Below are 13,316 nucleotides of genomic sequence, written 5' to 3'. Positions count from 1 at the left end.
TGCAGCTTTCTGTGCTGAAAAGATGCTGTTTGTAGAATTGGCTTGTTGTGGCATTGCCCATAGGACTGGTTTTGGTGCAAAGTTAAGAACAGTCGGTACAGGTTTCAGTTAGCATGGCTCATAGTTAGACAAAATCCCCTAAACTGTGGTTGACTGTCTTTTCCACCAGGGTGCAGACTCCTAAGCAATTTGTATGCTTTGGAAAATTTTTCCCATCATGCACAGCTATTGGAAAGTTTATTCCAAGTAAGTCTCAGGTACAAAAAAACTGTAATCACACAACCCTAAGGGAACAGGCAGGTTCTTGCCAGAATGTTGACAGCACTAAATCTTAGTTACAATTAAGTCTTTTCTTAGCAGGATTTTATGAGTAGAATGGCCCTGGATTTCTCTAAGTAGAATCAATGTAATACAATCTGCAAGTAGCATAGTACAAAATTTGTACTACCACCAAGTTAAAATTTCTAATCACCTGGAGCCTCTGCAGAGCAGGTCAAATCTTAACGTGTGGTTTGCTTTATCAACCTAACAATCATAATCTAGACTCAAAAACCATATAAAAGAGCATGAGTCACTCACACAGTCCTCAGAGGAAGCAGGTGATGACAGAGGTGTCCCTTGCCTCAGTGACAGGAGGGGGTTGCATTTCTGGTCCAGGTTCCCCTTGGAGCTTGTAGCTGCTGGATTTTGTGCCAGCGCTCTGGGTGCTTCAGCTCCCCTGCACTGTGCCACGCTCATCAACAGCACCTCCCTGGCCTCCTGCAGGACCTTCAAGGCCACCAGGGGTAGGGAGTGACTGTCCTGGCGCCCAGGAATCTTCAGACATCTAGGGAGGGAAAGGACAAATGTGTTTGGTGTGTCTGCTTGGGTGACAGGACCTTCAGAGCCTGAGAACGAGAGCAAAGGCACAAATCCGTGACCCGCTCAGTCCCAGAGGATGGCTGCTCATACAGGGGTGTTGTTGTGCTCTGTCAGGCTCAGGGCAGGGCTGCCAGCCATACCTAGCTCAAGACATTGCAGAGGTAAAGGAGACAGTACTGACTAATATAGCAGGGTATTATTTTACTCATTTCAAGCTGAATTACTGTCCAAGTCATTGTCTCTAATTCCTGAGCATAAGTGGCTATTGGGGCACACAGTCCCACGTTCAACACACTTATGGACAGCTGAGCAATGACTGGGCAAGAAAGTGTGCTCTGACATCTGAGACATTGTTGTGAATGCTGGGTGGTGTGAGAGCCTTTAGTTAAAATTTGTAGCCTGAGTTTTCTGCCCTGACTGCACAGTGTTTTTGCCTGCTGCAGCTGTTAGAGAGAACATGTGCCTGAGTGGGCTCTTGGTCTGGTCCAGTGCAAGCCTGGAACTCAGAATAAGGCAGCTCTCTCACTGGAACTTGACTGCTGATTTTAAATCTCTTCTGCTTTCACTTAAGAGTTGATCAGACTGTCTCATTTGAAATTGTGTATTGAAAAATGCTTTTATTATCTTACATGTAATATTCAGACTGGTTAAATTCCGTGTTAATTGCAAAACAGATGTGAAAATACCCTCTGAGAATGGCATCAGCCAAACATAAATTTGGGTATTACTCCAGTGTTACTTATGCCCTTGGTGGGGTCCTTGGGATGATGATTAATTAATCTTGGAGTTATGCCATAGTCTTTTAAATAGTAGTATAATTATATATATTACACATGTTATACTGTGCAAAGCTTAGTCTCTTGCTTACAACTTCTGGATTATTTAAGTATTTGATTCTAAAGCAGCAAGTTGGTCTATCACTGGCACATAGCAATTTCTGCTGTAAAGTAACCTTACAACTTTCTAGGGAAAAATATGTCATTTACTGGCCTAAGTATTGAACTTCAGAGTCCAATATAATATTTATTTTATTATAAAAGTTATATTCTGCTTACAAAGGCACTTTATTATAGCAAATTTACTGGTTTTGTGAGGTACGGCCTGGATGAGAGTGTGTTTTTATTTTTCAGAGAGGATTACAGTTTTACACATGTTCAGATTTGGATTCAAGCATGTGCAGTTTATCCCTTCCCCTAGGCCAGCTGAGCATTAGGTTTCCATCATAGAAAAGGCTTTTAAAAGAGTAGAAAAACTTATGTGAAGAAGTTACCGATTATTTCTGATTAATAGTCACATGCAGAAATTAATTACTAATGGCTATTGAAAGGTCTGAATGGGAAATGCAAAACTTGCAAACTGAAATTTGGTATCTTGTGTGCACTATGAAATACTATTTGTAGATGTGAGAAGGGAAGAAACCACCCCAAATTTCTGTGGAAACTATTAAAATCCTGGCTGTGATTTTCAAGAGAAGTTTTGTTTTAAGAAGCTCACTTGAAATGCAGACTGAGTCTTTCAGTGGTGGCCTGAAGGTTAATTTACTCACAAATAACTAGAGTATAATTTTCTTGATGTGTTCTGTGATTCAGAAGATGACAAAGAAATAATGTGTGCCTGCAGGAGGATGATTTTCTGTTTGTTTTGTAGCCATAGGTATTATTCTGAAAGTAGTGCAGAATACATCTCTTCCATCTGTGTAGCTGTTTTGCTGTCAGCAGTGCAGTGACTCTTCTTGAAGCGAGATAACCCTCAGGAGCTGCAGGAATGGTGTGGTTAACTCTGTAATTATCCAGATTTAGCTGCCTTCTTACAGCTTCAGTCACTCAGGGGATGCATTGATGTGTAAGCTATTCATGTTTTAAATTTTGCTTGAAGTTCTTTACAGACAGATGACTGGCCAGTGACTGGTATGTGCTAAAAAAAAAGTGAATTATACTGTATCATGGTGGACTGTATAAAACAATTAAATATTTATGTAGTTTATAGTCGTTTTTCTGCTTAATTTTGAAGAAAGTATTGGTTCCTTGTATAGGAAAGTATTTAATGTGATGAAAACTTTATCAGTTTGTGCTTTTGACTTAGGAAGGTGTTTTTAGAGGCGTGAACAGTAGGAAGTTGCATGTCTCTGAACTATGTCTGTGCTGTATCCTACTTGGAGCAACTTTGACTGCTTTCCTAAAGATTTTATTTAGTTAGTTTGGAAGTCACAAAACCTGTTCATTCAGTACCAGTCTGGATGTTCTTTGCAGTCTGATTTGTGTAGTTGGTACAATCACCTCTCAGCTAAAGGAGTGCTTAAAAAAACCCAGTTGAATAAAATGAGCTTTTGAACATTGAGAAAGGTGTCTGAATTGTGTAGATAGTCAGTTAAGAATTCCCTTTGGTTTTCATGAGCTTGTGTCAGAATTTCAGTAGGGGTGCATACTGGGTGAATTTCAGTGTAGATCTACATTCTAGATGATTCTGTCCTCAAGGAGAACTCCTTTGTTTTCTGAAGTAACAAAATCATATTTAAGCCTAAAACTTTCTACTCTTGTACCTGTCCAAATGTCAATAAATACTGAACCTCAGGACACATGGACTCTGAGGAGTGCTCTCAAAATTACTGTATTTCAGAAAAGTGCAGCTGTGGGAGATGGAAGGAGGAGCTGGGGGTTTTTCTCAGGGACCTTTTCCCAGCTGCTTGGCTGGTGGTTTTGTCTGACAGCAGATAAGTTTAGTGACTGAGATAGTTCTGTGTAAGAAAGCTGTTGCTTGTTTGCGCTGATAGGCACAATGTTTGCATTCCTTTGAATGTGCTGGTGGCTTTAGCTGCTACCTTCCACTCTGAGTAACTGGCCTTTTGGTATTTTCAGTTTTGGAATGTTGTTTTGTTTTTTAGACCACATAGTATTTTTAGTTTTCCCCAAACTTTTCATGCAAGTTGTGAGAACTGATTTTGTTCCATGCTACTTCCTATTGCCAGAGTTTTGTTAGTATCAGTATTTGGAGGCATCATTCTTTACAACTTCAGCCAGCAATATTTCTGAGATAAGTATGGTCAGAAACAAAGGCCTTTGGAAAACAGGTAATGCAGTTTGAGTTGTTTTCAAAGCAGAAAAACTGATAAAATAAAAATGAATAATCTTTCTCATAGGGTGAAGCAGCTGAGAACAGTCTGTGCATACAGGATGGAAGTATTGACTTGAATGAGACCAAATTCTTCAAGCACTTCCTGGAGGCAATTTGCAGAAACCAAAATGATAGTTAGTGATTTCTAAGCTATACAGCTCATTTTTTTAGTTCTTTTGTGCTCAGTGAATAATCCATAGCTCAATTTAAGTCTTGTAGATGGCTCAGACTTGTCACTGCCAGTGTTGCAGCTCTAGAGAAGTATTTCATGTGTCTGCTTGTTAGGCTGGAACTGTAACCATTATTCCTGAGGTGGAAGTTGTTTCCTAAGAAAACTTGTCTCTTTTGTGGGGTTTCAGTTGCTGTTTTTTATCCTTCTCAGTTTAATTTTATCTTCCTCTGTCTAGTACAGATTGTGAATGCCACAAAAAGTCTAGATACAAAGATGTTTATAAACACCAAAAGAATATTTTTTTAAGTAGTTGGTGGATCATTTTTCTTCGGTTGTCAATATTTAGCCTTGAGACTGATACCTCTAAAAACATTTTTTTTAAAAGCTATTAATGCTAACAAACCACTACTACTTTACTGGCTTGTAAGTTTGTTCTGTCTTTATATTAAATTACTGAATTTTATTGGTGTTACAGATAATAAAATTCACTGCAATTGTTTTCAATGCTTCTCATGCAAGCTTGCATACCTACCCCACATTCAGTCTTCTGTCTCCTTCCTTCTTTTTCCTTCAGTATTTAGAGCAGAATTGCTCCCTTTAATAATTAGGTCATGTATTTGCACCTAAGGTTTTTGACATACACCATGAAATTCTCTGCCTACATATATTTTAAATCTCTGAAAAATAATCTCTTATAATGACAGTTGGTGAATGAAATATAAATAAAGTATGGAAACTTTCTTCTTCCTTTTTCCTCATCAGGAAGTATTGATGAAGATGTTGTGGTGATCGAAGCATCCTCCACTCCCCAAGTCACTGCTAATGAAGAAATAAATGTTACCTCAACAGACAGTGAAGTGGAGATTGTCACAGTTGGTGAAAACTACAGGTGAGATTTGCATCTTTTTGCATTAATAAAGTTTTGCTTGTCTCTGAGTTTTGTCACAATGTTTGTGCCATTAAAAGCCCATAAGGTAATGTCACTGGAATTCTAACCAGAATGCACAGTATGAATTTTTGATTAAAAAAACCAAGCCAAACAAAACCCAATCAATAACAAAAAGCCCCAATTCTAAGCCCGCAAACAAAGTAAGGACAAAATACCCAAAGCACAGCTTTGCCAAGGCTTGAGAATTGAACTAATCTGGAGTAGCTGAGGTGGCTGTATTAGTGTGATTGATGTGCAGGATTTGGGGGAAGCAAAGCTGCACAGTGAGATCCTAGAGAGAGCCTGTGTAGGCTGAGTTGACTATCTAGGGATTAGCTCAGCATTTCTCAGGAAAGCAGCCTACTTTTTTGAAGCTGCTGCTGCTGTATATGCTTTCCTGTTCTTCCAAGAATCTCTGGAAGTTTTGTTCCATATTCTTAGATTTTACAGAATCTATTAAAGTGGAGTTTCTTGATGAAAACTTCAAATTCAAACCTACCTAAAACTAGATACTTGTAAAAAATAAACAGCTTTGTATATTCCTAGCATCAATAAGATGTGTTTTCTGTAATATAATTAATTTTTTCAAGTCTTAAGACTTTCTTCCCTCACCTTCTGCAGTGCTCCAGCCAAAAGAGCAGTAGCTCCATGGTGATTTGTGCAGTGGGTTTTGTTTGTTTTCAGTGAAGTCATTCCCTTTTCTTCACATTTTCCTCGTCTGAATTTCTGAAGTCTGAGTACATTGTTTTTCCAAATTGGAAAATAAGAGCCACTTGATTGATGTAAATACTGGAGAGTCAAAGTTTTTTGGGAGTGCAATGGTAAATACAAGACTGTAAAAATACTCTTCCCTTAATTAAAGACTGTGTGCTTCAAAGACGATACGCACTCCAAAAATCATTGTCTTGAGTGTTGGGGTTTGCATGGCTGAACTGAACAGAATGGGTGCTGTGTGATATAAAACAGATAAACCCATCCCTTTCCTTAGATATGGTTACAGGCTTAGGATCTCCTCAAGCCACATTGCATTTTAGTTTAAGTATCACAAAAAGCTGTGTTTGTTCTCCAAAGAGAGGGAGCAAAATCATATTAGGGGGAAAGGTCCAGAGATTTTGTACAGTCACGACATTTTGTAAATTTGAAGTATAAAAATTATCCTCTGAAAGTACTCTTGTCACAGGTTAACATGCAAAAGTATTTAATGTTTACAAATTTTTAGTGTCTTCATAGGTCTGTCATTGTTTATAGACCTATAGATCATTTATAGACCTTTTATAGCTGTTTCAGATTGCACAGGAGTAGTAGAAGATTTGGAGACTCTTCAATTACTGTTTACAAACCCAAAACAACTTCAGCTGTAATTGCTGCCTGGCCATGGCTGTAGGGTTTCACAGTGAATTTTTTCTTTTAAGATATCTGCGTGTACATGGGAGATGGCTTAGGGACCTTTAAACTCTCCATGCTGGGCATTTGCTGTTATGTGCTCTGGTAAAGGCTGCAATCGTGTTTGTGAGTGTGTTTGGTGAAAGTGGAGTCATGGGGTATCTCAATGTAATAAAAGGCTTTTCTAATACAGGAGGAGAAGAACGCAATGATTGGAGACACTTCAATTACTATTTACAAACCCAAAACAACTTCAGCTGTAATTGCTGCCTGGCCATGGCTGTAGGGTTTCACAGTGAATTTTTTTTAAAAGATATCTGCATGTACATGGGAGATGGCTTAGGGACCTTTAAACTCTCCATGCTGGGCATTTGCTGTTATGTGCTCTGGTAAAGGCTGCAGTAGGATTTGTGCAAATGGAGTCACGGGGTATCTGAATGTAATAAAATGCTTTTCTAATAATAAAAATCTGCGAGTAGCTCCTCAGAGAGGAGGAGAAGAAATCACTGGTGGCCAGTTTGAGGCCAGCACTGAGGTGTCCCCCGTGCAGGTCCCGCTCGGCGCTCGGCCACGCGCGCTCGCACTGGGCCGCGGGCTCCAGCTCGCACGCGGCGCGGCCGCCGGAGCAGCGCTCCCGCAGCAGGGTCTCCACCGTCATCCAGCCCCTGCGGCAGAACGCCGCCGAAGTCGTGGACCTCACCGTGGATGAGGATGGTGAGTGGCATTGTCACAGAAATATCTGCAGGAGCAGGATGGGCAGTGTAAGGGCGCTGGAGTTAATTGCATCAGATAGAAGGTACCCTTCTAAGTCTGATTTCTAATGTCTGTTTCCAAACCTGTCCGATAATGTGCCCTTCCTTTCAAAATTTAAAGTTTAGCCGTTTTCAATGGGTCTTCTAGATCTAAAGATACAGTTTTTCTTCCAAAGCTGCCTTGGGTGTGTGTCTGAAGGCTGACTCACCAGGCAGAAATTACAGAACAGGTTGGAACTACTTCTTGAAAAAATATGCACTTACTTCAATGCAACACTATAAAAGGAAAGTCTATCATTGCCTATGCTTTGGAATAGTGACTGTTCTTTCAGGCCTTGAAGTAAAAATAGCTTTTAAAAAAAGAAAAGCCCAACCCTAAACTAGTAAAGTGTGATAGGTTTCTGAAGCTGTAACTTTTCATTGGTTCCTAACATTAAAACCTGCTGACACTTAATAAGTCTATTCCTGCTGAAGATCATAAGAGAAACTTACCAATTACCATAAAATTGGGAGAAGGAAAAACTGAAGCTCATGTATGTTTTTGCACATTTGCATTTGCAGATGGTGGTGGTTTTGGGGATTTCTTTGGTGCATGTTATTTGTAATGTGAACAAAAGCTTTGTTCTCTTGTGGTTCTGCCCGAGTGCATTGCAAGCTTAGTATTGTGCAGTATCTAATTCTTCAAGTTGTGTTTTTTGGGGTGGGATGGAGAGTCAGAAAGGCTTGAGAATAATTTTGGTTGGTTAATGACTTAAGGTAGAGGATGAGTGATGTACGGATCGTTCATTTTAGGTATTTACTGTGAAATATCCCAACATCTCTATTGTTGAAGGAGTTCAGTGTAGGTTTCTATTGCTTTACTTTACTCTTAAAATTCATATTATAGAATTTAGTCTTGGATTCAGAAACCAAGTTATTTTTAAAATGCACTTCTGTAATGTGTGTGTTAAAGACTGGCTGTTTCTCCTGCCTTCTAGAGGAAATGCCTAAGATGAATCTTGCAGGATTTAAGGAATGCTATTTTTGGGTTTAGGCATCAAATTTCACACATGAATTGCTGTTAAATGATTGGACTTCTGAATTAACACTGTAAAAGGAGTTTAGCCCAACTTTACCTATTTCATCAAAGATACTGGTCTTAAAACTTGGCTGGCTGCTTCCCTGAACATAAAGATCCTATCTCATTTTATTTTCCTGGGCCAGTGTCTGGGCAGTGAGTTGAGAAATCCAGTTTCTCTTAGCTAGTAGTTCACAATGGACCAAGGCCCCTGTTTTTCAGTAGTTTGGGCAGGGGAGAATCAGAGGTGTCTGTAAGGGCTGGTGGGGAACCTGAGCCTGAGGGAACTCAGGGTGGCCACTGGCTGAGCACTGCCTGATCACTCCTCGTTGTAGGCTATACATGTTCTATAAAGTTGCTCATTTTCTGAATTTAAACATTAATATATTTCACCCAAAACATTGTCCTTAAAATAAATAAAATTAGTATATTGGTAGGCCATGTTAAAAGTAAGAGGAATCTAAATGTAGATATCAGATCATGTTTTTTTAATGTGATGAGTTGGAAGACTTGAGAGGGAGAAGATACATTTATTCCTTTCCTCACTGAGTTGCTGATATTCCTGCTACATATAGAGAGATGTCTTGAAAACTACTCATATTTTATTTTGAGACTCTGTGTAAAGGAAGTATTTGAAGTTTTTTGATGCTTTTTTCCCCCCTGATATCCATGCAAATGTTTTTACTAAAAAAAACTGAGCTGTTTCTGATAATCTTCCCTTTTATGGTATCTTATATTCTTAGTCATGTCATTGCCTTTCATTACTTAAGAAAAATTTCAAACTTATAGTCAAAGTCTTTTTCAAAACTAAATTCTAATTATGCCACCAAGTATAGTTTTAAACTTTAACTTGTTTACAATTATCTAGTAAAGGACAAGACTCATCAAGTGCTTTGGATTTCCAGGATACATTGCTCACTGTTAGCTTTGCAATATGTAATATGAACAGGTATGTACCTTTAAGAGAAGTCTCAAATATTGGTAATCTGCTTTTAGCATGTGTTGAGACTAGAAACCAAGTTTATCTTGCTAAAGCCTTTAGTACAATGCATCTGGAATGATGGAAGTTTGTAAAGTAGTACTGCTAGCTTAGATGTTATGCTGTTCTTGGTGAGTGGTCTAAAAGTTGTTCTGTTCTTCATAGGCAATAGAAAGTTATAAGGATAATACTTAATCATAGAGTAGTTTGCCCCTGAATTAATGGAACATATCAGCAAGCGTTTTTATCGTAAAGTACTGAAGTAATTTAATCTCTTTTCTAGTAGGAGCTTTTTTATCCAGTAAATAAAACTTAAATGTCAGATTTGGTTGAGAATTGATTTTATGTTAATTATTTAACATAGTGAGTAGATTAAAAAAGCAAGAGAGCAAAAAAGGATAATTTTCTTTCCACACACAAGCCTGTCAGGTTTTTATGTTCTGACTTTCTTAGCTTCTGGCAAGGCCAGAATCGTGAATGTCTTGTAAAATGGTTCAAAAGCAGGAACAACAGTAAAAAATCCTCAGCACTTTTAAAGCTTAAAGAACATGAAAGCTTTTTTATTTCACCAGAGCCGACAGTTGTGCCAACCACATCAGCTCGAGTGGAGCCGCAGGCCGTGAGTTCTGCTTCCACTACCAGCTCCAGTACCTCTACCTCAGAGCAGGCCTCTGATGCAGCTCCCAATGTCTCCAGCAGCCAGCCCTCTGCAGCACCAGAGACCACTCCCAGTCTCCCCAGTGGCAGCACTGCTGGCACTTCAACTGGAGGTACAGAATGAGCTCTGAGCTGTTGTGTTGCCTCTGAGTACAAAGGAGGGTAGAGGAAGTTACTCAGCATTCTCTAAATTAAATCCCATGTGAGCTTCTCGTACTGAACCTAACAGTAGTAAGCTGAGAGGACAGGAATCTGAAATAGACCATTGATTTCTCCATAAAGATACAGGAAATGTGCTGGAGCCTTCTGTTTGTGCCTCTTGGAATGATTTGGTTATACCGAAAAAACCACATCCTTGCTTTTTGGGGAGGTGGAATGTAGTTCACTGGGAATTAAGCTTCTCATTTCAGTGTGTTACAGAGGTGTTATTTCAATGTGTGTTATAAGAAAGTGAAGGATGTATCTGGATTCCTTGAGTATATCTCCTGCTGTGGATAACCCCCTGGGAGCACATTTATATAGAGCTGTATATACAGAGAGCACTGATGACATCACTGGAACAAAGCTGCCCTGTCTGCAAGTGTGGTGGGGGACAATTAACCTGGGTGGACCACAGTTGCACAGGAATTTGAGGTCTCTGCACACTGACCACAGTAACAATTTTTCTTCCTTTCCCTGCTGATGACGTGCCTTAAATTTGTAGACTAAGGCAAGTGTCAGTTCCTGTCCTCCAGTGGTTGCCATGAGTACTTCCACTTGAACCATTCAGTTTAGGTTCATTTGGCAGGTGTAGCTAAATACTACTTTTTGTATCTAGTTTGCTTTGTTACAGTCTATGTCCTGGGTTGACTATATGTATGATACTTTTATCCCCAATCATCTTGTTCTCTCCCAGATTTGCCCTGAACCAGGACAGTCTAGTTTTCAATTGGTTAAATAGTTAACTGTGAGGTACAGGGTGTTTTGTTTCTATTTAAGTCACTGCTTTACAGTGATCAGCTTTACTAATTTTTCACTTCAATATTAACTTTGTCTTCAAGATGAAATAAGAAGAGCTGCATCTAATTCGACACTGGAAACTGGCCCTCCGGCCATGCCAAGGCTGCCATCGTGCTGCCCCCAGCATTCTCCTTGTGGAGGGCCTTCACAGACTCATCATGCATTGGGCCACCCACATACCAGCTGCTTCCAGCAGCATGGCCACCACTTCCAGCACCACCACCATCACCACCACAACCCTCACCCAGCTGTGCCGCTGTCTCCTTCGTTCAGTGACTCCAGCTGCCCCGTGGAAAGGCCTCCTCCTGTGCCTGCCCCGTGTGGAGCAAGCAGCAGTTCTGGCACCACTTACCACGAGCAGGCATGTTTAATCCTTGTGACTCACAATCACACCTTGTGACTTGGGATTTCAAGTTGTTCCAGATAGGAGGGAATAGGATAAGGATGCTGAATTAGAAATTACTCGCTTGCTCTGCATCAGGCGTTATACAAGGGAGCTAAAAGGAAAAATTGAGCTGTAATATATATAAACACAAACCCCTGAAATTTTATGGAAAGACATAACCCTTTGAGTAATTATTGATGACTGACCTCTTCATGGCTGTAAGATGACTGACTGCATAGCAAACCTAACATAATTACCTTGAAATATTCTGCCCATCACAGCAGTTCTGCAGTGCAAATCGTTGAGCTGCTTTGAGAGAAGAAAAATGTCAAGTCTAATGTCCTGTATATTAAAAGTATAAAAAAGTTGCTTCTCTAAAAGCATTGTTTTTCAGTAATTAAATCACAGCTGTAAAACAGTACAGTCATAGGAAAGAACAATACGGTGCCAAGTTACAGTATGCAGAACTATCAATGTTATTTATCTACTGTAGGGGTTTTTGTTGGGGTTTTTAGTTTGGTTGGGGGGTGTTGGGGGTATTTGGGGGCAGTTTTTGGTTGGTTTTTACAGAATCTAGTGTAAGGAAGTTAGTCTCTCAGCAGATTAATGAATTTAGGAATAAGAATAAAAAATGTTCCAGAGTCAAACAGTAAAACTTCAAAATTTGGATCCCAGTTGCTTGTTTTTATTTTTTTTTTAAATCTGATGTTTGAATATGACTTTGCCTTCAGTGTCTAAAGAGTGGCTGGAAAAAAGCTGGTTTGTTTCTGCAGCAGGCATTGCCAGTAGACTTGAGCAGCAGTGGTATCAGGAGCCACGGCAGCGGCGCTTTCCACGGCACGTCGGCGTTTGACCCGTGCTGCCCCGGCTCGTCGTCGCGCACGGCGCTCTACGGGCACCAGGCGGGCGCGGGGCCCAGCCAGGCCCTGCCCATCGACGGCTACGGCTCGGGCATCGTGCCACAGCCACAGCCCCCGCCCCAGGCATCGCTCTCCTCCTGCCGCCACTACATGCACTCTCCTTGTGAGTATTGGCACTGTATGTGCTGTCTCGTGAGTATTGGCACTGCATGTGCCTTACCTGTGAGTACTGCAAACACTGCATGCGCTGTCCCTGTGAGTATTGCCACTGCATGCACTGTCCCTGTGAGTACTGCTGACACACTGCATGCACTGTCCCTGTGAGTAATGGCACTGCATGCGCTGTCCCTGTGAGTACTGCTGACACTGTATGCGCTGTCCGTGTGAGTATTGACACTGCATGTGCCTTACCTGTGAGTAACGGCACTGTATGCACTGTCCCTGTGAGTAACGGCACTGCATGCACTGTCCCTGTGAGTACTGCTGTCACACTGCATGCACTGTCCCTGTGAGTACTGGCACTGCATGTGCCTTCCCTGTGAGTACTGCAAACACTGCATGCGCTGTCCCTGTGAGTACTGCTGACACACTGCATGCACTCTCCCTGACACACTGCCCTGGCAGCAAGGGAATGCTCCAGCCTGCTTGCATTGGTCCTAGAGCTGGCCTAGCAAAACACAGATTGAGAAATATTTTAAATAGTTAGGGGCTTTGAACAGGACCAAGGTAAAGTTAAAATATTTTACTATAAGTGACCATAATAACACTGAGACTTCAAAACTGTGTTTACTATGAAAATATTTTTCATCTCCTTTCTATTCTAGCACTGGCTTTTTATTCCATTTTCCTTGGTTGATCCCTTGTCCCATCCCTCCAGTGAGATCTGCTTTAGCAGAATAATTTGATTGTGATTTCTTTTTTTTCAAAATTTATTGTCTCTATAGAATAGTGAACCCAGAAGGACAGGGATTAAACTTTTAAAGATTAAACAACAAATGTAATATTGGAAGGAGATTCTGTCCTCCTACTCCTCTCTCATGAGACCCCACCTGGAATAGTGCTTCAGGTTTGGGCTCCTCAGCACAAGGAGGACAGGCCTGTTGGAGTGAGTCTGTGCTCAGAGGGCTGAACATCTCTGCTCCAAGGACAGGCTGAGAGAGTTGGAATTGTTC

The 13,316-nt window shown here is 40.7% G+C and overlaps 1 protein-coding gene across 8 annotated transcripts in view; it reads left to right on the top strand.

The window, feature by feature from the left end:
• Nucleotides 1–13,316, top strand: part of RNF111 (ring finger protein 111) — a 52,547-nt gene that overhangs the window by 24,716 nt on the left and 14,515 nt on the right. For 6 of the 8 annotated variants that reach the window (XM_058033428.1, XM_058033429.1, XM_058033436.1 and 3 more), the window contains 5 exons: nucleotides 4,907–5,033; nucleotides 7,006–7,169; nucleotides 9,816–10,013; nucleotides 10,941–11,260; nucleotides 12,058–12,307. In XM_058033428.1, the coding sequence (XP_057889411.1) occupies nucleotides 4,907–5,033; nucleotides 7,006–7,169; nucleotides 9,816–10,013; nucleotides 10,941–11,260; nucleotides 12,058–12,307 (1,059 nt within the window). The remainder of the gene's footprint in view (nucleotides 1–4,906; nucleotides 5,034–7,005; nucleotides 7,170–9,815; nucleotides 10,014–10,940; nucleotides 11,261–12,057; nucleotides 12,308–13,316) is intronic. The other 2 variants (XM_058033433.1, XM_058033431.1) reach the window with 1 other exon arrangement.

The sequence above is a fragment of the Melospiza georgiana genome, chromosome 13 (genome assembly GCF_028018845.1).
Source record: "Melospiza georgiana isolate bMelGeo1 chromosome 13, bMelGeo1.pri, whole genome shotgun sequence".
Taxonomy (NCBI): Eukaryota; Metazoa; Chordata; class Aves; order Passeriformes; family Passerellidae; genus Melospiza; species Melospiza georgiana.
Note: the sequence above shows the minus strand (reverse complement) of the source record. Positions and strands in the feature narration are given on the sequence as shown.